This window comes from Podarcis pityusensis, assembly GCF_964106645.2.
Source record: "Podarcis pityusensis genome assembly, chromosome: 5".
NCBI classification, from domain to species: domain Eukaryota; kingdom Metazoa; phylum Chordata; class Lepidosauria; order Squamata; family Lacertidae; genus Podarcis; species Podarcis pityusensis.
The window spans coordinates 105,680-132,061 of record NC_138032.1 but is presented as its reverse complement, the minus strand read 5'-3'; the positions used below and the strand labels follow the sequence as shown (position 1 = coordinate 132,061).

Sequence of the window (26,382 nt, the reverse complement as noted above, 5' to 3'; positions counted from 1 at the left end):
TCCCAGAGAAGCAGCGCGTGCGCAATCCACGCCTCCGCCAGGAGGAGGAGCGGAACCTATGGAGGTTGGAGGTGCAAGGGCTCAGTCAGCAGCCAGAGCCCTAGCACCGGCAGCAGTGAAAGCGAAGCCTCCTAGAGGGAACAGGAAGTGTTACATCTGCGATGATCCACAGCATATGGCGAAAGAGTGTCCCCAGAGGCTCCACAAGCACACTGCAGCCTCAGCAATGGTAACTGCAGCAACGCAGCAAGGACAACCACAGCAGGGAAACGAAGGAGTCTGGTTGGAGGAAGAGGCACTGGGGCCCAACCAGACGTGTCAGTGAAGCAGTCCCCAGAGATTTTACAGCCCATGGACCCCCTCCCGCCCAAACCGGTAGTGAAGCTCACCGCGTCGCTCCAGCTGCCCAATGGAATCACCATGGACGTGCCAATCACCATTGACTCCGGAAGCAATGCGGACTTTATAGGGCAGGACTTTGTCGACCGGCACGCTATACAGTTGCTGCCTGCCACGCTGCCCCTGCAGGTTGTCACAGTGGATGGCAGGGAGCTGCTAGGGGGGCAAGTGGTGAAGCAGACGCCACCAATGGTGATGCGACTTGGGAATCACAGGGAAATCATCAGCTTCAATGTCACTCAACTATCGGACACGCCCATTGTATTGGGCATGAGTTGGCTGGACAAGCACAGCCCGACGCTGGCTTGGTACCAGAGGCAGCTGACCTTCGGCTCTTCCTTTTGCGCTGAACACTGCATCGTGCCCAGGCAGGAAGGAGGGGAAGAGGAGTCACAGCTGCAGCTAGGCACGCTGCAAGCGGTCCCCCACAAGTACGCAGAATTTTTGGAGGTTTTCTGCGAGAAAGAGGCAGACAGGCTACCCCCCCACAGACCATATGACTGCAAAATTGACCTGCTGCCGGGGGCGGCGCTACCCAAAGGGAAGCTGTATTCCATGTCTGAGGACGAACTGCAGGAACTCAAAGAGTTCATAGATCATAATTTGGAGCGCGGTTTCATCCGAGAGTCCAAGGCAGCGGGGGGCAGTCCGGTATTCTTTGTTAAGAAGCGGGACACGCCCCAAAAAAGACTTGTAGTGGACTTTCGCATCTTGAACAGTGTGACCAAGCCATCGGACTTCCCCATGCCCCGAATCGACGACCTCCTCGCAAAGGTACGGAAGGGCAGAGTGTTCACCAAGTTGGACCTGCGAGGGGCATACAACCTCATTCGCATGCGGGAGGGAGATGAGTGGAAGACAGCCATGTTCACGCCCCTGGGCACCTACGAATATAGAGTTATGCCTTTTGGATTGCAAAATGGCTCCCACGTTTTTCAAGCTTTCATGCATCACGTGTTGGCGGGGCTCCTCTACAAGACGTGCGTCTGTTTCTTGGATGACATCCTGATCTTTTCGGAATCGCAGCAGGAGCATGACAGACACGTCAAGGAAGTGCTGAGCAGGCTACAGCAACATAGGCTTTACGCCAAGCTGGAGAAGTGCCAATTCGACGTGACCGAGGTGGATTTCCTGGGCTACAAGTTGTCTGATAAAGGGCTCGCCATGGACAGCGCCAAGGTCCGAGCAGTGTTGGATTGGAAAAGCCCACGCAACCGGAAGGAGGTCCAACGGTTTGTCGGCTTCGCGAACTTCTATCGCAAGTTTATCAAAGGCTTTGCGATGCAGACAGCGGCCATCACGGACACGCTCAGCTCCAAGAAAAAGAAGTTCATCTGGACAGAGCAGGCGGAGCAGTCCTTTCAGGCACTCAAGCGTCTCTTCGCGTCGGAAGAGCAGCTGCTTCATGTCAACCCCAGCAGGCCGATGAGGGTGGAGACAGACGCTTCGGACAGAGCCGTGGGAGCAGTCCTGCTGTAGAAAGACCCGCAGGGGGTTTGGAGGCCGGGAGCGTTTTACTCAAGGAAGCTCAGCAAGTCCGAACAGAACTACACCATCTGGGACAGGGAGTTGCTGGCCATTCATGCAGCGTTCAAAGCGTGGAGGCACTTCCTGATCGGCGCCAAGCACACGGTGCAGGTCTGCACGGACCACAAGAATCTAGAGCACTGGCGCACGGCACAGTTCCTGAACCAGAGGCAGATACGTTGGGCTGAGTTCTTTGCGAATTTCGACTTCCGAATAGAGTATGTCCCGGGGGACACCAACATCATGGCGGATGCTCTCTCCCGTAAGCCACAGTATCTGGAGGAGGCAACGCCAGCGGCCGCCATGCACATCTTCGCACCGACAGTGTGGGCGTGCGCGGCGGCAACAGTTGACCTGGATGCGGTGCGACGAGCGTTGCAGGATGACTCCTTCGCGCAAGCAAAGATGGCAGAGGTGCACAGGGGCACGGCAGCGACCGACGAGTTCCAGCTGCGAGATGGTTTGCTCATCCGTAAAGGGGCCATCTACGTGCCGGGAGACGAACTTCGCGCCAAGGTACTGCAGCAGCTGCACGACGCGCCCACTGCCGGGCACTTTGGCAAGGAGAAGACGGTGGAATTAGTAGCCAGAGACTTCTGGTGGCCCGGAATGAGAGGGGAAGTCGCGGACTACGTGGCGAGGTGTGACACCTGCCAGAGGTCCAAACCAGTGCACAGACCGCCGGCCGGACTGCTGGAACCGCTGCAAACTCCGTTCGAGCCATGGGAGAGAGTGGCCCTGGACTTTGTCACGGATCTGCCCAGCTCGAGGGGCAAGACGGCTGTGCTGGTGGTGGTGGATTTGTTCTCCAAGATGGCACATTTCATTCCGTGTGCGAAGGTGGCCACGGCGGAACAAACCGCCAAACTGTTCATAGACCACGTGTTCAAGGTTCACGGTCTGCCGCGGTCTATTCTGTCCGACCGAGGGCGACAGTTCATCTCAAACTTCTGGCAGAGGCTGATGGGCTTCCTGAACGTCAAGATCAACCTGGCGTCGGCTAGACACCCGCAGACCAACGGGCAAGCGGAGCGGGTCAATGCCATCATGCAGCAGTACCTGAGATGTTATGCGAATCAACAGCCTGCGACGTGGGTGGATTACCTGCCTCTCGCCGAGTTCGCCTACAACAACACGAAGCACGTGTCCACGGGGGTCACGCCGTTCTTCGCCAACAACGGGAGGCACCCTAGAACCTTCCCGGGACTGGAAAGAATGGGGGAGGGGGAGCCGCAGACAGCAGATGCGTTCGCGTCGGAGTTGCAGGAGGTCCACGATCAGCTGCGGCGGCACCTGGAGCTGGCTAAACACGCATACAAGGTACAAGCGGACAAACACAGAAGGGTTGGCGAAGAGATCCATGTGGGAGACTGGGTCTGGTTAGCAGCCCACGCAGTGCCGGCCAGGTCGTTGGCGAAGAAGAAACTAGGGCATAAACAACTGGGGCCCTACCAAGTCGACGAACAGGTCAACCCGGTGGCTTTCAGGCTGGCTCTTCCGGAGGGTTCCAGAATGCATCCGGTGTTCCACAGATCGGTGCTCACTCCCTACAAGGCACCTCACAGGTTTCAGGAACCAGGAACGGCACCGGGTCCGCTCCGAGAGAGAACCGGGCAAGGGGGAGTGGCACAGGAGGAGCGCATCAACGAAGTCACGGAGATTTTGGACTCCAGATGGGGGGAAGAGGGGGTAGAATACCTTCTCGCCAAGGAGGGCACCCCGGCCAGTGCCAACAGCTGGGTGCCGGGCTACGCTTTAGACGAACCTCTGCTCAAAGAAGAGTTTCATGCCCTCTTCCCACATAGGCCAATGCCAGCAGACTTTTTCGACGACTGGCTTTTCACGCCCACGCTTTCAGCCAGCACGTTCCGGGGGTTCGACTCGGACGAGGAACCGACACGAGACGCCCGTTCCCCAGAGGGGTCACCCTCGGGATCTGCTTCAGAACCCTCGTATTGGTGGGATGATCGACCAGAGGAGCAGTTCCGCAGAAGGTGGCTGGAGGGTCCAGGACGAGCAACGTCTCCAGAAGGCAACGAAGGAGAGACGGACATGGACGTTTTCGGGGACGACCCGGGTTTCGAGCACGGCGGCACAGAGATGGAAGCGGAGGTGACCGTCGTCAACGAGAGCAGGGAGGAAGAACCGGAAGACTTCGGATGGCGGCCCGCCACGGGAAGCGAACTGTATCCGACATTCGTCCCCCTGACACGGCAGCACCCAGAGCCCGCACCGGAAGGAGGGGAGGGGGGAAGAGGGGGCTTCGAGGGGGGGATGGATGTCAGGGGTTCAGGAGCAGAGGCAAGGGCAAGGGAGGAAACAGAGAGCGAGGGAGAGGAGGCAGAAGAAAAGATGAGTGATGACGACGACCCGAGATCTCCGAGTCTTTCCAGTGAATCAGAAGATTCACAGAAAGGAGCACCAGTGGCCAGGGCAAGGGGGGAGCCTAGGGGGACACCCCAGGAAGATAGAGCCAGAGGGGACTCAGAGGGGAGCAGTTGGAAATCAGGACCAGCGTCACCGCCAGAGAGCAGGGAAGAGGAAGGGCGCCAGGGATCAAGCGCTGGCAGCTCACAACAGGGGGGAGGGCACGAGTCAGGAGTGGCCACACCTCCATCGGGGAGCGAAGAAACGGTCAGACGGAAGGTGGAAGGTTGGGCGCGCGTGCCAAGTTCAAATGCACAGGAAGGTGGCGCAGTAGGCAGCCCGGAAAGGGAGCCAGGTCCTAAAGCCCGCCGAAAGGAGGGAGAAGAGTCAGGGGGGTCAGCGTCAGCGTCAGAGGAATCCCGGAAGGAAGAGACCCCGGGGGACAGAGGGACCCAGAGAAGAACAGTCAGGCGGAAAAGGTGGAGCAAGGCTAGGATATTAAGTTGGTGTACAAGGGGCGGAGACTCAGATGGAGCTTCGCCGATCTAACCATGAGACGTAGAGTTGCACGCAGCAGCTTGAGAATGGAAACTGTAACTCAATAAAGACTTTTATTTAATGATCGCTGGCTAGCGTGATCCTCTGTGAGCTAGGATCTGGAAGCAGCTCTGACACCTGGTTTGAACAAAGACATTGGATTCTTATCCCATTATACATGACTAAGCCATTTCTCACCTTCTCACCCCTTGCCTTTTCCTGTAAGACCTATTACAGTCGTTAAGAGTCGTCAGCAGGCTCATCTCAGCTATCTGCCAATCTCCCATTCCCACCACCCTTCTGAGTAATACCCCTCCCCACCTTCTCACTATATAGAAGGATCTGGCAACTTCTGTTTCAGTGTATCTGAAGAAGTGTGCTTGCACACGAAAGCTCATACCAAGAACTAACTTAGTTGGTCTTAAAGGTGCTACTGGAAGGATTTTTTTATTTTGACTATGGCAGACCAACACGGCTACCTATCTGTAAAAGGATATACAGTTATAACTTGCTTTTTTCTTCTTTGCTCTTGAGAGGGGAGGGAAGAGGAAAGACTGTAAATTATTGTTGGACCTTTACTTTTTATCTTAATGGGTGAGGCTTGAAAAAGGTGTCAATATTTGTCCAACTAGGAATTATTTCTGTCACCAACAATGCTCAATCGGGTTTTGTGCTTTAAGTATTTTGTCCTTTTCAGGGCTGGCTTTTGACAACTAGGACTGCTGCTGTTTCCAGTGGACAACCTTCCAATCCCGGCAGGTCTGGTGAAACTGTGATGGCTTCACCCAAAACCTTTTGGAGAGTTCTTTGCATGCTTAGAGTTGGCTGGTGTCTTCTTCCTCAGACTGGCTACCTGCACCCAGATGAGTTTTTCCAGTCTCCAGAGGTCATGGCAGGTAAAGGTGACATCTTATGTATGTGGTATGAAAAGGTTTTGTCTTTGGGAGCGGGGGGGGGGGGTCGGTGACGAGTTAAATTCTAGGGGGGCCGCCCCCACATGGCAGGTGAGCCGCTTTCCATTTCCTCCGTTGTTCCAAACTGGCCACATATAGGCAGCCTGGTTTATAAAGAGCAACAAGAGCAACGCTGAGTCTGCTAAATTATTGATCTTCTGCAGTTGGTTCTGCTTTTAATTAGATTCTTTCTTTGTTTTTATTTTAGTGAGTCAAAGACTTCAATTATTTTTAACTTTTCTAATCTTATGTTGCAAGTCACTGGGGTGGGGGGCAGGTTTCTAGCTGACAGGGCTCCAGCTGCTAACTGTGTTAACCTTTCCCCACTCCTCCTCAGGCAGCATATTGGACTTAAAGGTTTACCACCCCTGGGAATTCCTCCCCAAGTCTCCTTGCAGGACAGTAGTGTTTCCCTTGATCACATCTGGAGTTGCTTTCTGGGCCATCAAAGCCCTTCAGCACCTGGGCCTCTCGACCAGCTGCATCACCAGCTACACCCTCCTCGTCTCACCCCGCCTCCTCCTCACCATCTTTTCATTCATCCTTGACTACAGTGTTTACCAGCTGGCTCCTCTGTGGGGAGCGGATCCGTGGAACTCACTGGCTCTGCTTGCTGGCTCCTACGTCACACTTGTGTTTTACACGAGGACTTTTGCTAACACTGTGGAAGGACTTCTCTTTGCCTTGCTGCTTCTACTAGTGTCTTCAAAAGCAGCCAGCAAAACCTCGGCCTCAGCCTATCGGTGGCAGAATCCTCTAAATCACAGACTTATTGGGATGATCATAGTTGCTGGATTTTTTAACAGGCCAACGTTTCTGGCATTTGCTTTGGTGCCGCTGTTGCATTGGGTATGTGCAGGTGCTACATGCCAGCAAAGCGTTAGAAGAACAATACACCATGTTCTCTGTCTTGCCCCAAGTGCCGCCTTCACTGCTGTTTTCTTCATAGCTGCTGACACCTGGTATTTCACTTCTCCCCTGTCAGGAATTAGCCTGCATAGCTTTTATGAGGCCAGCCCACTGAGCATCCTTGCCAGGCTGCGCCAGAGTGTCGTTGTGACCCCCTTGAACTTCCTCACCTATAACCTCAACCCTGATAACCTTGCACAACACGGGACTCACCCGCATCTTACACATTTTGCAGTTAACGGGGTCCTGCTTTTTGGGATCCTTCATGTAGAAGCTGTTAGCAATGGCATCAAACTCCTGAAAGTGCACATCAGCCAATTTATGTGGTTGAAGGCCTTGAAGAGGAGCTCACATTCAGCTATCACATGCCCAGAGGGCAGACTGGCACTGCTGGCTTTCTATTTTATCCCTCTGGCACTTCTTTCTTTATTCAGCCATCAAGAACCTCGCTTCCTCATCCCTCTCATCTTGCCTCTGGTCCTTTTGGTCACGCAGCATAGACAGGCCCAGCAGTGGAAATCCATCAACCTTGTGTTCAATCTCTGTGGTGCCCTTTTCTTTGGCTGCTTCCACCAGGGAGGCATAGTCCCTTGCCTCTTCCACTTGGAGCAGCTCACCCATTCCCCAGAGTCCCTGAGCCATCGCACACACTACACACTACTCTTTGCTCGGACCTACATGCCTCCCAGGTTTCTGCTTAATGTTAACAAGAGCAACACGCTGGTGGAGCTTGTCGACATGGCTGGGGCCGAGAAAGGCTTCCTTTGCCAGATCCTGGGATCCATAGTGAATGGTCCTGCCTGTGTCAATAGAGAACTGGGCAAGGAAATGACTTGCCAGGTGCTGGTTATCATCCCAGGCACCGTCAGAACCATAATAGAGCAATGTCCGTTACTGGTCAAGAAGGAGACAGTAATATTTCCACATCTGACGATGGAAGACCCACCACAAATGTCCTTTCTCCTTAGTGAAAAGTGGAGAAGCCAGTTAGGACTGCATATCCTGTATCTGGAGAGAAATAAAAAGAGCATCTAGCATCAAGGTGAGCTAAGCAAAGAAGCTAAAGAACATTTGGCGCACAAACATGCAGTCCACAACAACCCTAGTTATTCTCAGCCCTATATAGAGCAGCTGCATTTTGTAGCTCCCATTTGCTGGTAGAAATCTCCCAATACACCTCACCCACCAAACACTGTGTCACAGTCCTGTGTCCCCCAAGCAACCCATTTCCTTTCTTCAACTTCCAAGTGCCCCAAATGCCATCCATCCCAGTTCCTGCTTCTCAGTTTCCAGCATCTTCTGTTCTGTTCCAGCCAAAAATCTAGCCATCTTGTCTCATAGCTGTGTGTCCTAGGGCCTCCGTCTGCCTCTGCCTTCTAGGGACCCCAGTACGCCACTGACCACAGGCACTTTGGCTATATGTGTGACTTTTCTCTGAAATGCTACCAGGTCCATGTACAGGGCCAGCTAGAAAGACACATCTGTGGAGCTTCAATGCGTGGATAAGACATGGGTGTGGAGAGGAAAGGTCTGGATTAACTCTAGGCACCAGGGAACATTTTGGGACAAGCGGGATGGGCTTCACTTGAACCAGTGTGGAACCAGACTGCTGGCACTTAAAAGGTGGCAGAGCAATTTTTTGCAGGGAAAGCCAAAAGAAACTAAGGAGGATAACCAAGGAAGATTTGTGGCAATTGAAATTCAAACACAAGGAGAAAAATTTTTGATAGTAGGAATTTACGCACCAAATGAGGGGAAATCCGATTTTTTTTAAAAGTTGCATGAGACCCTGATGGACTATTTGGATTATAATGTGATTTTGATGGGAGACATGAATGGAGTGGTATCTACACATATGGACAAGGCACAAAGACAGGTAGTCACTAAGGATGGTAGACTATCGAAAACTTTTTTTGACATGACAGACAACTTGGACTTAGTCGATATTTGGAGAACAAAGAACCCCTTGGTTAAAGAAGGAACCTTCTTTTCTGAAGCCAAAATGACATGGACAAGAATTGACCAAATATGGGTAACTAGAGGAATGGCACCAAAGACAAGAAAAGTGGAAATCTGCCCAAAAACCTGCTCTGACCATAATGCTGTTAAGATGGAAATGAAACTAACACCAACTGGCTCTTTTAGATGGAGGATGAATGACACCTTATTCAGAGATGAAGAAGTGCTTACGAAGGCCCAAAAAACCTTGAGAGACTACTTTGAGATAAATACGAGCACCAATGTGGAAAAAAGAGTAATCTGGGACGCAAGTAAAGCGGTTATGAGAGGGTTCCTGATACAACAGAATGCATTAAAGAAGAGAACCCAAAATGAGAAGAAGGATAAAATTTTGGAGAAAATAAAGGAAAGTGAAAAAAGATTGAGAACAAAACCAAAGTCGCAAGAGATTTTGAGAGAAATAAAGTTATATCAAATGCAATATATGAAAATGATGAATCAGGAGATAGAATGGAAAATTAAACAAATGAGACAAAAGACATTCGAGTCGGCTAATAAATGTGGGAAATTGTTGGCTTGGCAAATGAAAAAAAGACAAAAATTAAATACAGTTACAAATTAGAATTGGAAGGAAGGAATATACAGAACCCAGCTGAGATTAGAAATTGTTTCCAGAGGTACTTTAAACAACTATATACACAAGGGCCACAGAAAGAAACTGACGTAGATCGATTTTTGAAAACAAATGGATTACAAAAAATCTCTCAAGAAAACAAATTAATGTTGAACTACAAAATAACTGAACAGGAGATAGAAGGTGCCATTCAGAATATGCAATTGGGTAAATCTCCAGGACCGTATGGACTGACTTCTAGATACTATAGATCCTTGAAAGAGTGGTTAGTACAACTGTCAGGGGTTCAGGAGCAGAGGCAAGGGCAAGGGAGGAAACAGAGAGCGAGGGAGAGGAGGCAGAAGAAAAGATGAGTGATGACGACGACCCGAGATCTCCGAGTCTTTCCAGTGAATCAGAAGATTCACAGAAAGGAGCACCAGTGGCCAGGGCAAGGGGGGAGCCTAGGGGGACACCCCAGGAAGATAGAGCCAGAGGGGACTCAGAGGGGAGCAGTTGGAAATCAGGACCAGCGTCACCGCCAGAGAGCAGGGAAGAGGAAGGGCGCCAGGGATCAAGCGCTGGCAGCTCACAACAGGGGGGAGGGCACGAGTCAGGAGTGGCCACACCTCCATCGGGGAGCGAAGAAACGGTCAGACGGAAGGTGGAAGGTTTGGCGCGTGTGCCAAGTTCAAATGCACAGGAAGGTGGCGCAGTAGGCAGCCCGGAAAGGGAGCCAGGTCCTAAAGCCCGCCGAAAGGAGGGAGAAGAGTCAGGGGGGTCAGCGTCAGCGTCAGAGGAATCCCGGAAGGAAGAGACCCCGGGGGGCAGAGGGACCCAGAGAAGAACAGTCAGGCGGAAAAGGTGGAGCAAGGCTAGGATATTAAGTTGGTGTACAAAGGGCGGAGACTCAGATGGGGCTTCGCCGATCTAACCATGAGACGTAGAGTTGCACGCAGCAGCTTGAGAATGGAAACTGTAACTCAATAAAGACTTTTATTTAATGATCGCTGGCTAGCGTGATCCTCTGTGAGCTAGGATCTGGAAGCAGCTCTGACAACAACCTTTAAAGGAAGTCTGCAATGAAATATTGGAAGGGAAAAGGGCACCAGAGTCGTGGAAAGAAGCGTATATTGCACTTATACCGAAAACAGAGACTGAAAAGACTCAGCTTAAGAACTACCGCCCCATATCATTACTTAATGTGGATTACAAAATTTTTGCAGACATTTTGGCCAAGAGATTGAAAAAAGTGTTGATGGAAGAGATTCATAAAGACCAAGCGGGCTTTCTCCCGGGAAGACACTTGTCTGACAATTTGAGGAATATAATTGATATTTTGGAAAAACTAGAAGTGAACATAAATCCTAAAGCAATTTTGATATTTGTGGACGCGGAGAAAGCTTTTGATAATATCTCTTGGAGTTTTATGAAGAAGAACCTACAGGGGATGGGGGTAGGCCAAGGCTTCGAAAATGGTATAAGTGCAATTTATTCAGAACAAAAGGCTAAACTAATTGTAAATAATGTGGTGACGGAAGAATTTAAGATAGAAAAAGGGACACGACAAGGTTGCCCAATTTCCCCATTGCTTTTTATATCGGTCCTGGAGGTTTTGCTGAATATGATTAGAAGGGACCAGTTGGTTAAAGGTATACAAGTCGGAGCTAAACAGTACAAATTGAGAGCATTTGCAGATGACTTAGTATTGACGTTACAGGAGCCAGAATCTAGTACCAAAAGGGTTTTAGAACTGATTCAAGAATTTGGTCAGGTTGCAGGATTTAAACTGAATAAGTTAAAAACCAAGGTTTTAGAGAAAAATTTAACACCGATCGAGAGAGAGAGGTTTCAGAATGAGACAGGTTTAACAGTGGTTAAGAAAGTGAAATACCTGGGGATTAACATGACAGCAAAAAATAGGAATCTATTTAAAGACAACTATGAAAAATGCTGGGCTGAAGTGAAAAAAGATTTAGAAATTTGGTCAAATTTGAAGCTTTCACTGCTGGGTCGTGCGAGACTGGCTTCATTATTATCAGATAATGGAGGCATACAATTTGGATAAGAAAATCGGCTTCCAGGTGGAAAAATCAAAATTAGAAACAGAATTGTTAGAACCCAAAACTAAGATTTTGTCAAAGATGTATAACTTGCTGTTGAAATGGAATACTCAGGATGAAACGGTGAAATCTGCTATGATTAAATGGGCACAAGATGTTGGATATAACATAATGATGGCTGACTGGGAACAGTTATGGACCACAGGTATGAAGTTTACGGCATGCAATGCCTTAAGAGAGAATATTATGAAAATGATATACAGGTGGTACATGACCCCAGTCAAGCTTGCAAAAATCTACCATTTGCCCGATAACTAATGTTGGAAATGTAAAGAAACTGAAGGTACATTCTTTCACCTTTGGTGGACGTGCCCAAGGATTAAGGTTTTCTGGGAGATGATTTATAATGAATTAAAAAAGGTATTTAAATATACCTTCTTGAAGAAACCAGAGGCCTTTCTCCTGGGCATAGTCGGCCAATCGGTGTTAAAGAAGGACAGAACTTTCTTTATGTATGCTACAACAGCAGCAAGAATACTTATTGCAAAGTATTGGAAGACACAAGATCTACCCACTCTGGAAGAATGGCAGATGAAAATGATGGATTACATGGAATTGGCGGAAATGACTGGTAGAATCCGAGACCAGGGAGAAGAGTCGGTGGAAGAAGATTGGAAGAAATTTAAAGACTATTTACAGAAATATTGCAAAATTAATGAATGTTAGAATGATGTTGGATTGAAGTTAAGTGGTTTCTAGCTGTAATGGTATAAAAGAATATGAAAAAATTGGATTTTTAACAGGTAAAAATTTAATGCTATAATATATTAAAATTAAGATCAGGATAAAATAAGGAGGGAAAGGTATTGCTGAATTAATAAATCGAACTGGAATACAAAAAATGGAGGTATGAGGAAGTCCGGGAAACAAGCAAATGAAAGATAAGTGATGAAAAGATGGAATTGTTTTTAACTGTTTTTTATTTTGTATTTTGTATTTTTTCTTTTTCATTATGTAATATTGTGAAAACTTTAATAAATATTTATATATATAAAAAAAGGAAACTAAGGAGGATCTGGTTTGGAACATATCTCCCCCTCTCCTGTAATAAGGATGAAGGCGAGAAAAGATCCATGATGATTTAAATAGGGGAGGGGTAGAATGAGGCATTTAGAGTGCAGGGACACTGATAGCAATTCAGAGAGGCCAAAGCTCCTTGAGCTAAAATGCTTGCGCCCAAGACATTTGGAGACGGGCGTGGAAATATGTGTTTATATGCTAATGTGAGAAACCTCCAAGCCAAGATGGGCCAGCTGACATGTTTACAGACAGCCTGGTGGAAACAGCCTGGTGTAATGGCAAGAACGAGCTAGACCTGGTGGATTGCTCTAGAATTGGCATCGAGACAAAAACTGCTACCAAGATGAGCAGCAGCATCCACCAACACACACTCTGTTTCTGGGCATGATTCAAGAAACTGATTTTGTTTGGGGCTTTAAAAGTCTGAGGTGTATCAGAGGATATTGAAGGGCTGCCTACCCCTCTAGGAAGCTGCCAGTTCATTGATATCACCTTCAGAAACTCTGTTGCCACTTGAACCCGATACCTCTACCAGAGCCAATTGAGTGGGTGGCACCTGGGGACAAGGCCTTTCCTGGAGAGAAACCAGACTGTGGGACATTCTCGTCAGGAATATTTGCCTGGCATCTGTTCTTCTGACCTGAGTTTCATGAGCACCATCATTTTCAAAAGCACCTCAATCTGTCATTACTGTTGTTTGCTTGTTTCTTTTGAAGAAATTGTTTCATAGTGTTGTTTATAAAAATGTGTTCTAAAATTGATTCTAAGCTGCCTTGAGAAAACTTTGTGCAAAGACCGGATAATAATTATAAACAATAATATAAATTAAGCTCAGTTTAAGAAAACTTTGACCAGGGCACTTGTGGCAATTGCCTTTGAAAGGTGCTCTTTGCGTTTCGAAGCCAGAAAGAGGCCCTTGCAAAAGGTTTGCTTTATGCACCGCAGTTGCCACTGCCAAACTCCTCCTTTGTTAGTAAGGGGCCAAAGGGCACAGGATTGCATCAGTATTGATGGCATGGAACATTATCTGCTAGAAAATGAAAGTGTCCAAAATCAAGATATGCCTAAGACTGTACCGAGGTGGGGAGCTGCTATTTAGCACCCTCAAATCCTCCAGATGAAATGCCTTGGGTCAGTCTCTGCCACAGCAACCCTCCTGGCTTCCTTCTGGAGCAACACCGCCACTCCCCCTGCAACAATGTGCAAACACTTCTGGCATCCTTTCTACCCATAACCCAGATGGCAATGTGAATTCTCCACTAGAAGACATAGAGATGGGCTGCCTCTACTGGCAGAAGCCACAAGAGCAGCAAATCCAGCCTCCAAGGAATGCATTGCCCACTGCTGTGCTGGCAGTGACAGCTGCAGAGTGCTTTAGATCTGCCCCCCCCCCCCCCCGACAGCCTCTTGGGGAACAGAAAGCGCTTCTGGTCTCCTTCCACCCTTATCCCTGACATAAAACTCTGCCACCGCCTTCTTCTCAGGTGTGGGGGAATTTCATGGTTTGCCTCAGGTGACAAAATGTATTGGGCCAGCCCTGGCAGTGGCTTTCCCTTGGCTTCTGGGCATAGTTTTAAATGCTGGGTCTGACGATCGCAAAGGTTTGAGCACCCTGGTGTAAGCCTCCCCTGGTCCTAAGCCCTTCATAGGTAAGCGGTCCTCTGAGGTTAGATTAGATACAAGTGGTTGTTCCCCTATTGTGGAATCTGTATTGGGAATTTTGATAGCTGTGTATATCTGTGTATTGCAAGGGGTTGGACTAGATTCTGCTGTTATGATACTGTTGCCCGTTGTTGTGATTTAGGATAGTTTTGGTTTAATAATAATTTTAAATGCTGGTTTTTTTAAAAATGTAATTGCTGTTTTTTGTTTTGTAAACTACCCTGAAGGTGTTTTAGGACACGTGGTGGAATACAATAAATGAACAAGTACTTAGTTTATTCTTCCTAAAAACAAGCTCTACATACATTTACCATAGCCTTTGACACCTGCATTTTCAGAGCCCACCCTCTTCCTGTGATTGTAACTGTGCTCAGTTTTGAGGTTTAGAGTGCTGTAGCCCACTGGTGAAGGATGGGTAATAAAACTAATAATAATAAATAATATCCTCACAAAGCATGCCCCTGGCTCTACTGCCTTTACCAGCTGTGTAGCAGGCAGAAATTCAACAGGTCAGCCTTTTGCAGAATAGAAATACAATTATGGGGAAAGCTTCATCTATTCACGGTCTGTCTGTTTTATTACTTGTGTCACCAGCAATTTATTTTTGGGTCCTCCACACCACCTGCAAGAAATCACATAATTTTGCATGACTCAAAGCATTTGCAATTATTATGCAAATCAGTGTCCTCTATTGCAAGTGGGTTAGAGGGCCCAATCTGTCTAGTGTACTGGCCCCAGAAAAACCCTATTGGTGCCCCAGCAGTAGCCCATGTGGAGCTGTCCTCCTGACCATTGTTGCTGCAGCTTACCTGGATGGGCTGGCATGGGGAAGGGCAGTAGTGAGGCTGGACCTGTGAAAGTGTTTTACATTTCTTTTTGCTTTTAACTTGTTGCTATTTTATTGTTGGGTTTTGTGTGTTTATGTTGTAAAGCGCTGTGATACATTTTTATGATACACACACATATGTATATATATATAATAAAATCAATGCCCCGAAGCCTGCCCCCAATTTGCTCCAATTTGGCCCCCACAGGTTCATGCCAGTCCTATCCAGGTAGTAGGAGTGACACTGGTGTTCGGAGGGCAGCACTGCCCCCTCCAGGCTGCTGCTATATGCAAGGCTTCAGAAGGGAAGAAGTGGGGGAAAGAACATATCCTTCCCTTCCTCAGAGCAATAGAGAGCCAGTGTGGTGTAGTGGTTAAGAGTGATTGACTCGTAATCTGGGGAACTGGGTTCGCATCTCTGCTCCTCCACATGCAGCTGCTGGGTGACCTTGGACCAGTCACACTTCTCTGAAGTCTCTCAGCCTCACTCACCTCACAGAGTGTTTGTTGTGGGAGAGGAAGGGAAAGGAGAATGTTAGCCGCTTTGAGATTCCTTAAGGTAGTGATAAAGCGGGATATCAAATCCAAACTCTTCAATAAAGTATATTGGATTGGACTGGTTTTTAAAACTGAACTGTAATGATAAATATAAATAACATTAATAATAACAACCATAATAATAGGTGGAGGAATCACAGTTTATTGGTAGAGCACATGGTTTGTATGTTGTAAACAAAGAAACTTCCAGGATAAAATCTCCACCTTAGAGAACTGGTGTCAGTCAGAATAGGTAATGGTCTTGCCTGACCTGGTACAAAGTAGCTTTCTATTATGTTCAAAGTACTTCAGGTTGGAACTGGCAGTCAGCCCTCAACTGAAGCCTTTTAGGCTACATATATAGCCAAGCTTGTGAAGATTTCAAGAAGGGTTTTTGTTGTTTTAAGAAAACTGCTTTTTCTTTTCCTTGTTCCAGGCTGGCTGGAGCAGCCCATAACAAAAGCATCCCTGGTGGCAATTGCAGCATTTTGTTTCAAGGCCCCCTATCCCACAGTTCTACTGCAAAACATGGTGACTTTGGCCTGATCATTAAAAGTCTGGATGGATGCACATACTGGGAGCTCCACTAGCTCTTGTTCCATTTCCAGGCACAAGTCAAAGTCCTCCTGGTCTGTCTGCTCCTTCGATTATGCAGGGGAGGTTTTCCTCGCAGGGCTAAATAGGCAAAGGCAGTTCCAAACAGTACAACTTCCAAATCACAAGAAGAAAACAACCCATCTCGAAACAGGTTTGGCCTCTCCTGGATAGGTCCATAGCCTCAGAGCTGTTTCTGGATTTGGATGCCAAAGTGGCACCACACAGTTAGGGGGCTGGTGTGCCAACTGTGCCACATACTGGGGAATGCAGAGCTGGCTATTACATTGGGACAGCAGATGCAGTTTGCCCAAAATTTACAGCTTAAGATGCTGACAAAAACCAGGCATTGGGAGGGAACATGTTACTTCAGAGCAAAAGCAACTGCACTGACTTCCTCATTCTTTGAGCCCAATTCAAGATGCTGCATTTTACATTAAAGATCAGACTTTAGCAATGACCTACATTTCTTTTTTACGGGTGTTTTTAAACACAGCATTGCCGCTGTCTTAACTGCTTTTATTTCTTGCTCTGCAATTCTGTTCAGTTTTGCAATTGTTTTATTGTATTTTATGTTTTTTAAGTTGTGAGCCATCTCAAACTTTTCTAAGGAAACACAACCCGTCTTTGGGTTTGGTTCAGAAGCACCAGCTGATGGGAGAATGCTGCGACCGGACTGCGGTGGTGGCGGTTGGCCGTTGTTCAAACAGCTGCACTGGCTGCCCACTTACTGCTGAGTCAGGTTCAAGGTCCTTGCATTGCTTGACAAAGCCCCAAACAACTTGGGTCCAGGATACCCCATCATACCCCAGCTCAATCACAGAAGTCATCTGCAGAACCATCGTTGGTCATTCCCCGAGTTGGTGAGGCTCGTCTGACAAGAAGGAGTCGCGCCTTTGGTGTCACTGGCCCAGTCCTGTGGAACTCCCTGCTACAGGAAGGCGACGCGGCTGCTGGAACAGGAGCGGGACCAGAGGGCGGGGCCTGCTTCTGCCGCCAAGCAGAGCCCCAGGAGAATCTCGGGGGGACTCGGCTGCTCCCGCCCCCCCAAGTTTTGCAGTGGGGAGGGCGGCCGCGGAGGCGGCTCCAGGTCCCCCTGCGGGGAGGGAGCGGGGCGGGGGGTGCTGCGTCTCTGGGGGGCTCGGCCTGCGACTCCAGCTCAGCGCGGGAACCTCGCCAGCCTCAGTTTCCACAGCCGTAAAATGGGGTCGGGGCCAAGCCTCCATCCGGCCGCTGCCATGGCGACCGCCTCCTCCCGCCTCCCTCCCCCGCACGCAGGAAGACGGAGCGGGCGGGGCAAAGCGGGCCGCCCCTTTTATTCGCCCATTGGCCGGCAGGGGACGCGGCGGGCCCGAGTCCGCGATTGGCCGCCTCAGCGTCCGTCTTGGGCTCCGTCCTTCCTGAATGGCCTTCCTCAGGGATCCCGCCCCTTGTCCTTTCCGCGACCCTCATTGGACCAGCCGCTGGCCTTGGCCTCCTCCTTCAGCTCGCGCAGGAAAGTGTCGCGCAGGCGCAGTCCGCGCGTCAGGGCCGCGGCCGTGAGGCGCGCCGCCGCCCGGATAGGCCTCGCCTCGGCCAGCCGCTCCAGGAGCCGGTGGTCGTTCAGCAGGGCGAGCAGCAGCCGGCGCAGGACCATCCTCGCCGCGAAAGGCAGGCGGCCTCCGCCGACCGAGAGAAGGAGCCGCGTCGCGAGCGGCGAGCGGGCGGAGCAGGCGCCGGGCAGGTCACGTGCTGGCCTGGCGTCGGGATTGGCCGGGGAGCTGAAGGCCGCGCGTGCGCCCTGACTGGCCTGACTTGGTCCGCCTGACCATAGAGTAGCGGGTCCTGTGGGCGGAAGTGAACGCAGCTTCCGGGCCTTTGGCTAAAGGGCAGCTAGAAGTCAAGGCAAACCTAGAGAGCATCTTCAAAAGCAGAGACCTCACCTTGACACCGTGTAGTCAAAGCTCCGGATTCCCCAGTCTGATGTGTGGAAGTGAGAGCTGGACCATAAAGAAGGCTGATCGCCGAAGAATGGATGCTTTTGAATTCTGGTGCTGGAGGAGACTCTTGAGAGGCCCATGGACTGCAAGAAGATCCAACCTCTCCATTCTGAAGGAAATCAGCCCTGAGTGCTCACTGGAAGGACAGATCCTGAAGCTGAGGCTCCAAGACTTTGGCCACCTCAGGAGAAGAGAAGACTACCTGGAAAAGACCCTGATGTTGGGAAAGATGGAGGATGCAAGGAGAAGGGGACGACAGAGGACGAGATGGTGGGACAGTGTTCTCGAAGAGACCGGCATGAGTTTGACCAAACTGCGGGAGGCAGTGGAAGACAGGAGTGCCTGGTGTGCTCAGGTCCAGGGGGTCACAAAGAGGCGGACACGACTAAACGACTAAACAATAACAACAAAGAAGTCAAGACAGCTGAGGTCACTGGAGAGAGAGCTGTCAGGAGTAAGCATGGGCCAATGGTACCCGGTAGTATGGGAAACCGCCTTCTTGGAAAACTAACCAACAAACTGAAACTGATATGGGGACAAATAGAAGAAGACACCTTCACCCGATATGGCTCCCTTCTATCACATTCACAGCCCAAGAAGACAACGACAAGAATCCACCAGCAGCAAAGGAATCCCTCTGGCTAACCTGATTCAAAAACAGCCCCAGCCCCCACTCACACACAAAAAGAAAGCTCACCACAGCTAACCCCACCCATGGCCAATCCCAACCTCTCTCACCACCAAAGGAACACAAGCGAATAGTAAAGAGAACCTGCACAAACGATGCTGACGCAAAACCCCACAAATGTAAAAGAGAAACATTTAGGGAAAAGAAACAAAAGAGAAACATAAGAGAGAAAAGGGCTTTGGGACTTTATTATGAAATTGCTGTATGAAATAATTTTTTCTTAATTAAAAAAAATTATTAAAAAAACAAAACAGCTAAGGTCACCTCAGCGCTTTCTCTCGCAGCAGCAGCAGCAGCCACGGCAGAGGACCCTGTTGTGCGCATTCCTCTCCACAGCCCAACCTCCAGCTGCAATGGGGTCTCATAAGGCTGGCCTGGTTTGTGGCGGCGGGAATCCGTCTCAAAGTCGGAGTGAGCTGCATTGCTGGGCTGCTGTAAGCTGCTCCCTTCCAGCCCAGGCTCTGGTAACGAGTTGTGTTGGGATGGGGAAAAGGTGAGATATATATCACCTATATATATATTACATATATGATATGTGTGTGTGTGTTTGCCCAAACCATGTAATGCCATGTGAGTTCAGAAGACTGGCCTCCTCTGAGCCCGTCGGTGTGGTGGTGGTGGTGGGGATCCACTGATGCCCAGTTGCACTTATTGTACAATCCTGGATTTCTCACCCGATTTCTAAACTTGTGAAGCGCCTGAGATCTTGTGAAGGGCGGAATATAAATCTAATAAATAAATAAATATTAATAAATAAACGCTTCTTGGTGTTAGAGATACAATCCATGTAGATATGTGCCGTCTCACAACGCATAAACATAGCTCCAAAAGTGATAGTGGCTAATAGCAGCTTTTTAAAATTTAAATGCCCCCGCCCTTTAAAATTTAAAGGAACTAAAATCTCCTTGTCATGGAAATGCAGTTTCTCCTAGGTAGGATTTTAGTTGTCTTAAATATACTGTCAAGACCAGAGATAAGCAGTAAGGCACCTAAAAGGTATCACTTTATTGATTGAATTAATTCTACAGGAGCAGGTCAGTAACTCCAGGTCAAAACCCAAAGGCCTCAGGCCTCGAACATATGCATTGCCAACCCTTTTATACAATTTTGTAACTTGTAAAAATTACCAAATGTGTCAAAGCAATGAAACTAATGTGTGCACATCAGTTTTATCTCTGTTAATAGCAATATCCTTTTTTTGCTGTTTATATCTCTTTATCTGACACTGACAAACTGGAACGTGTCCAGAGGAGGGCAACCAAAATGGTCAAAGGCCTGGAAACGATGCCTTATGAGGAACGGCTAAGGGAGCTGGGCATGTTTAGCCTGGAGAAGAGGAGGTTAAGGGGTGATATGATAGCCATGTTCCAATATATAAAATGATGTCATATACAGGAGGGAGAAAGGTTGTTTTCTGCTGCTCCAGAGAAGCGGACACGGAGCAATGGATCCAAAATACAAGAAAGAAGATTCCACCTAAACATTAGGAAGAACTTCCTGACAGTAAGAGCTGTTCGACAGTGGAATTTGCTGCCAAGGAGTATGGTGGAGTCTCCTTCTTTGGAGGTCTTTAAGCAGAGGCTTGACAACCATATGTCAGGAGTGCTCTGATGGTGTTTCCTGCTTGGCAGGGGGTTGGACTCGATGGCCCTTGTGGTCTCTTCCAACTCTATGATTCTATGATTCTATCTTATTGATACATTAGCCTCTGCCATGTCTTTACCCTCTGAAGATTGTGGATTCTCCTTCATTGGAGGTCTTTAAGCAGAGGTTGGATGGCCATCTGTCATGGAGATTCATTTAGTTGAGATTCCTGCATTCTTGTAATTCTGAAGAAAAATGTAGCCAATCCACCTCACATTTTTTAAATGGAATGGTTCAGCACAACCAGCAATTTTTAAAGGAAACTTGTGGAGTATTTATTGTAAATTGAGCCTTTCACTGCAACATGTCTACTCAGAACTAAGCCCCACTGAATTCAATGGAGCTTACTCCCAGGTCATTGCGTAAAGGCTTGCAGTCTTTTACCAGAATCCTAAGCATTTTTGACCCTGGTGAAAGAAAGAAGAAGAAGAGTTTGCGTTTGATATCCCGCCTTTCACTCCCCTTCAGGAGTCTCAAAGCGGCTAACATTCTCCTTTCCCTTCCTCCCCCACAACAAACACTCTGTGAGGTGGGTGGGGCTGAGAGACTTCAGAGAAGTGTGACTGGCCCAAGGTCACCCAGCAGCTGAATGTGGAGGAGCGGAGACGCGAACCCGGTTCACCAGATAACAAGACTACCACTCTTAACCACTACACCACACTGGCTCACAAAAAAGCCCAGTTTTGCCCCTGCAAGCAGCATATTGATACAAATGAAGAATATCATTGCAGACCTCCTGCAAACTTGCTCCCTCCCAGGCCTTGCAGAGAGGAAGAGAGGGAGGAACCTTGGCTCCCTGACTTAGTTCTCTCCTACATGGGAAGGGCAGGAGATCCATGCATCCTCCTCCTGCAGCCCTGGGACTCCCCCTTCTCCCCAATACACCTCTGGCAGAATGATAGAATCACAGAATCACAGAATTGTAAAGTTGCAAGGGACCCATGAAATGATCAGTGTTTAAAAACCTTCAATGAAGGAGAGTCCACATTCTCCTGAGGGAGAGTGTTCCACTGTCAAACAGCTCTTGCTATCAGAAAGTTCTTCCTGAATAAAGAGAAGATTCATCAGGTACTTGCAGAAGGAAGAGACAAAAGCCACCCCTTCCCCTTTCAGGAAGAGATTTGGGAGTGTGAAGAGAATGATGGGAAAGGGTGAATGGATGGGGCAGTTGTTTAATTTTTAACTGTTTAAATGTCACTCTTGGAGTTGGGACCCAAAGGCCCTCCTGTTGAGGAAAGAAATAATGGAGAAAAGCTACCTTCTGCTTGTGACTTCTGTGCATGAGGAAATCCTGAGAGAGGCATAGGAGGCGGTGCACTTGCATCCTCTGAGGATGCCAAAGCTGGGGGCTTCTGATTTCAATGAACTGCTTGTGGCCTTCAACCAAAGGCTTGTGAGCCCCTTGCTGGGCTCCTGTCCTGAGCTGCTATAGACCCTTTTCCAAGCTGTCCACCATGGTCTGCTACTCTTTGTGCAGAAACTGCAGGGTTTGGTCCCGGTTACAAAAGTGTCACAGTGCCTCATGAAGATAATGAAGCAGCAGCTGGAGGAGAAATAGGTTTGCAGCTGCAGCCAGCGCCAAAGCCACACTGCAGTTGCAACAGGAATATGAGGCCATCCCAATGGCACTCACGGACTGCCAGCAATTCTGAGCTCTAGTGGGCTGCAAACTGTAGATTATTTTTGGAAGGAAGAAAAGAGAGATTGGATTTTGTATTTGATATCCCACTTTATCACTACCCTAAGGAGTTGGCTCCTGCCAACCTAGCAGTTCAAATGCACGTCAAAGTGCAAGTAGATAAATAGGTACCGCTCCGGCAGGAAGGTAAACGGCATTTCCGTGCGCTGCTTTGGTTCACCAGAAGTGGCTTAGTCATGCTGGCCACATGACCCGGAAGCTGTACGCCGGCTCCCTTGGCCAATAAAGTGAGATTAGTGCCGCAACCCTAGAGTCGGTCACAACTGGACCTAATGGTCAGGGGTCCCTTTACCTTTACATAAGGAGCCTCAAAGTGGCGTACAATCTCCTTTCCCTCCCCCCCCCCACAGCAAATTTTCTGCGAGGTGAGTGAGGCTGAGAGACTTCAAAGAAGTGTGACTAGCCCAAGGTCACCCAGCAGCTGCATGTGGAGGAGCGGGGAAGCGAACCTGGTTCACCAGATTACGAGTCCACCACTCTTAACCACTACACCACACTGGCTCTCAGTCTTTTATATGGAAGATGTCTGATGCATATGGGGGCCTGGAAAACCTTGCCTGTAGCATTCCCAAATGCCAGCTTAATAACTGAGAGAGGAAAGTCCCTGAAACATACCAGAACTGCTTTGTTATCTTTCCACAAAATAAATACATCTATATAACACCTGTTGGTTGGATGCCACCCACAGTCTCTGCTGAGGTTTGGCAAGATTCCAGGGGAGTCCCAGGCACTTACCCAGGGTCTGTGTTCCCTTGAGAATGAAGGCATGGAGGAGGCTGTTGTAGCTTTAAGAAATATGATCTATTGACATATCTACACCTGAATTTGGATGGAAGGAGTCCAGATCTAAAAACGTGGTCATCCAAGAGGGGTTTGTTCCCCACAGCAGTGCAGCACTGGAGTCCAAGGCATCTCTCCCAGCCTCCCTTCAGCCATCCTGCCAAAATGGTTCTCTCCTTTGTTCTCAGCCCCCAACTCTACATATGACATCATGCTCTGCTACCCCGGGAACCTTCCAAATCTCCTGTCTCTGTTTGTACATCTGGGCAGGGGGGAAGGACAGTTCTCTTGCATTACCAATGGCCCTCAGTGACCCTGCATCACTTCTTAGTAGCCCTAGCGTAGCCAGGTTGTTTTGCATAAGCTTGCCCATAATTCGTCTGCAGTTTGTATTTTCCCTTCATATTCCAAATGGATGCTTTATTTGAGATTCCTGCATTGCAAGGGGTTGGACAATAACCCTATGAATCAAAACCCTCTCATTTATTATTTTCTTGGGGTTGGGGGGGGTTCCCCTCTCAAATTCATAGAACACCTATATTGCCGCTAGAAGAAGTTGTTCAAGCACATGTCAGCAGGATTGCTGCTCTGGAGGGACAGGCTCATCGGACTTCCTTGAGTGGGAGTTGACCTCCTGAGGGTGACATGAACATGTTCCTCATCAACAGCACCTGGAAGAGCTACCCAAAGGTAGATGTTGGTCTATGTCCCACCGTCTCCGCCCTGGCCCACCACCTAAGGATACCAGCTGCTACAGCATCTCGCTAGGCTGGCTAAGCAATGGACATTATGTTTATTTCAATGAACTGAATAGAGTGAAAGATTATGAGTCATGGGGGCATGGAGAGTGCGTGTATTAACAGCGCTTGGTTTATTTTTTTAGTTGCTAATACTGTTTTATAGATTATAAATGCTTTGTTAATCATATAATATAACTTTTGCTGTAATTGTAATGTTTAGCATATTTTTGTTGCCGTTTTGTTAATACACTGGTACCTCAGGTTACAAACACTTTGGGTTACAAACTCCACTAACCTGGAAGTAGTACCTTGGGTTGAGAACTTAGCCCCAGGATGAGAATGGATAATAATAATAATAATAATAATAATATTTATTACGGCCATAGGCCCATACAGAAAAAAACAAGACATAAATAACAGCTTGTGCACGTGGGTAAAAACAGCCGCTAAAACACCACTGTAACAATAAAATACTATGAGATGGAATGACATACTGCGCCTTAATTAGCTTGTAGTGCTCCTTGGCAACGCTTTTGGGTAAGGACAGCGACCAGAAACCTAGCCACTTTCAGGGTCGTATGGGTATCCTTATCCTGCAAGATTTGGGCAAGGTGGAATTTTGGTGGGGTACCCTCTAGTTTCTGCATGATTGATCCCAACAAATTTGCCCGTGGCCCGTTGAACAAGGGGCAAGTGAACATAATGTGCTGAAGCGACTCCGGCGTCTCCTTATCACATTCGCACATGGCGGAGGCTTGGCCCTTTGAGAATCTATGTCTCAGAACATTGGAGGGAAAAACGTTAAACCTCGCTTTGGTGAAGGCCAGCCTATGGGCAACAGTCGAAAGGGAGGAGAGGTATGATGGAACGCAGTAAGTTAAAGTAATACCAATGTTCTGGGGCGAACAAACACCTCCCCCCAGCGTATAATTTCGCTGTAAATCGATGTCATCCAGTCTTTGGCGGATCAGTCTTTGAGCAGTGATTTGATCTAGTTTTAGGGAATCTAAGGGAGAGATTCCGTAACTCAGGAGTTTGGCATGAATTCTACTAGTCCAAAGGCTGGAGAATTCATCTCGCCATAAGCATTGGACAAGGTAATGGTCTGGTAATCTATGCCACAATGATAACCAATAACTGAAGACTTGCTTCCACAGGCAGGTTTCTAGGGATGCGATCTTCAATTCTAGTCGCATGGCTGCGTTACTTACGCACAGGGGAAGCATTAGGATCCGACGTAGGAATTGGTTTTGCAGAGTCTCAAGAGGAGCAAGATCTGTCATCACGGCCCAGAGCGGGGCAGCATAGGCAAGCGCGGTAACCACTTTTGCCTTGAACACCTTTAGGGCCGAGGGAACATGCAAAGCTCCATCCGAAAAGAAAAATCGGAGGAGCGCATATGACAGAGTTTTGGCCTTATTAAGTAGGTGTTGAATTTGTGCTTTCCACCCCAAATTGTATTGAAAAATAACTCCTAGGTATTGAAATTTTAGGACTTGCTCTATTTTTGCTCCGCCAAGCTTCCATTCGTATAATCTCCGACTTCTGGTGAAAATCAGAATCTTAGATTTAACATGGTTGATGGTTAATTGGTTGAGTTGACAATACGTGGCAAAGATCTTCAGAGCTCTGGTTAGTCCAACACGTGTATAAGATAGAATTACCGCATCGTCCGCATATAAAAGGAGTGGACAGCGGTAATCCGCTAGTCTAGGCGCGTGTGTACTTGGAGATGAGTTGACTAGGGGTGCTCGCATGTCGCTGATGAATAGGTTGAATAGGCAGGGAGCCAGTATACATCCTTGGCGCACTCCCTTGTTTATTGGTATCGAATTTGTGAGGTCGCCCGCAGGAGTAAGTCTCACTCTGGCATGGGTACCTTCGTGGAGCTGACTTATAAGCCATAGGAGTCTTCTATCGATGCCCTGTTTCGCAAGTTTCTCCCAAAGAATATTTCTAGGAACGCTGTCAAAGGCTGCCTTTAGATCTAAGAAGGCAGCACAAAGGTAGCCCCGGGGAGGGGAGGAGTACTTCCGTGCCAGATGGTAAAGAACTATCGCATGATCAGTTGTAGAACGTTTAGTTCTGAACCCTGCTTGTTCATGGCCAATCTGGTTAGTCTCATCTACCCATCGCGATAGTTTAGTCAGCAAAAAGCTGGCATAAATTTTCCCTATGATCGAGAGGAGGCTGATGTTGCGGTAGTTTTCCGGCTCCATTGGAGAACCTTTTTTATGAATTGGTACTATAATGGCCTCCTTCCATATTTTGGGGATGAGACCGGAAGCGTTGGTTGCGTCGAAGGTTTTGGCCAAGATGCCAGCCCACCATTTTGGGTGTAGTTTGATGGCTTCAGCAGGGATCAGGTCGGGCCCTGGGGCTTTGCCCGGTTTCAGCTGGGCTATTAGCTTAGCTATTTCGTCAGGATCGGTGGAAGGCCAAATAGGTAGGTGGGAAAACAGATGCATCAGATGGTCGGAGGGGGCATCTGCCTGTGAGAAACATTTCTTCAGGAACAATTCCCATGTCGGTGCTGGGATGACAGCCCTTGGGTATTTCCTTGCCCTTCTATTAATCAAAGACCAGAATTCCCTGGATCTATGTGGCTTTGAAGCAGTAATCAAGGCCTGCCAGCGATTTTGTTGCCACTCACGTTTGGCAATTTTCTGCGTGCGTTTGTAAACTTGCTTGGCTTGTGCATAACTAGCTGGCAGAGTAGATGCATCAGAGGTCTTATATACATTATATATAGCACGAAGGCGCTGTCTTGCTTGTTTGCACTGAGAATTATACCAGGGGGCACCGTAAGTATACTCGTTTCGATTT

General features: G+C 48.4%; 1 protein-coding gene across 6 annotated transcripts in view; it reads left to right on the top strand.

Moving 5' to 3' along the window:
* The window catches only part of PIGZ (phosphatidylinositol glycan anchor biosynthesis class Z), a 76,923-nt gene that overhangs the window by 13,574 nt on the left and 36,967 nt on the right, over positions 1–26,382 (top strand). For 2 of the 6 annotated variants that reach the window (XM_081007487.1, XM_081007488.1), the window contains exons 2-3: positions 5,528–5,726; positions 6,121–7,734. In XM_081007487.1, the coding sequence (XP_080863613.1) occupies positions 5,528–5,726; positions 6,121–7,727 (1,806 nt within the window). In that variant the 3' untranslated portion in view covers positions 7,728–7,734. Of the gene's footprint in view, positions 1–5,527; positions 5,727–6,120; positions 8,518–11,918; positions 16,172–26,382 lie in introns of those variants that run through there. The other 4 variants (XM_081007486.1, XM_081007489.1, XM_081007490.1 and 1 more) reach the window with 4 other exon arrangements.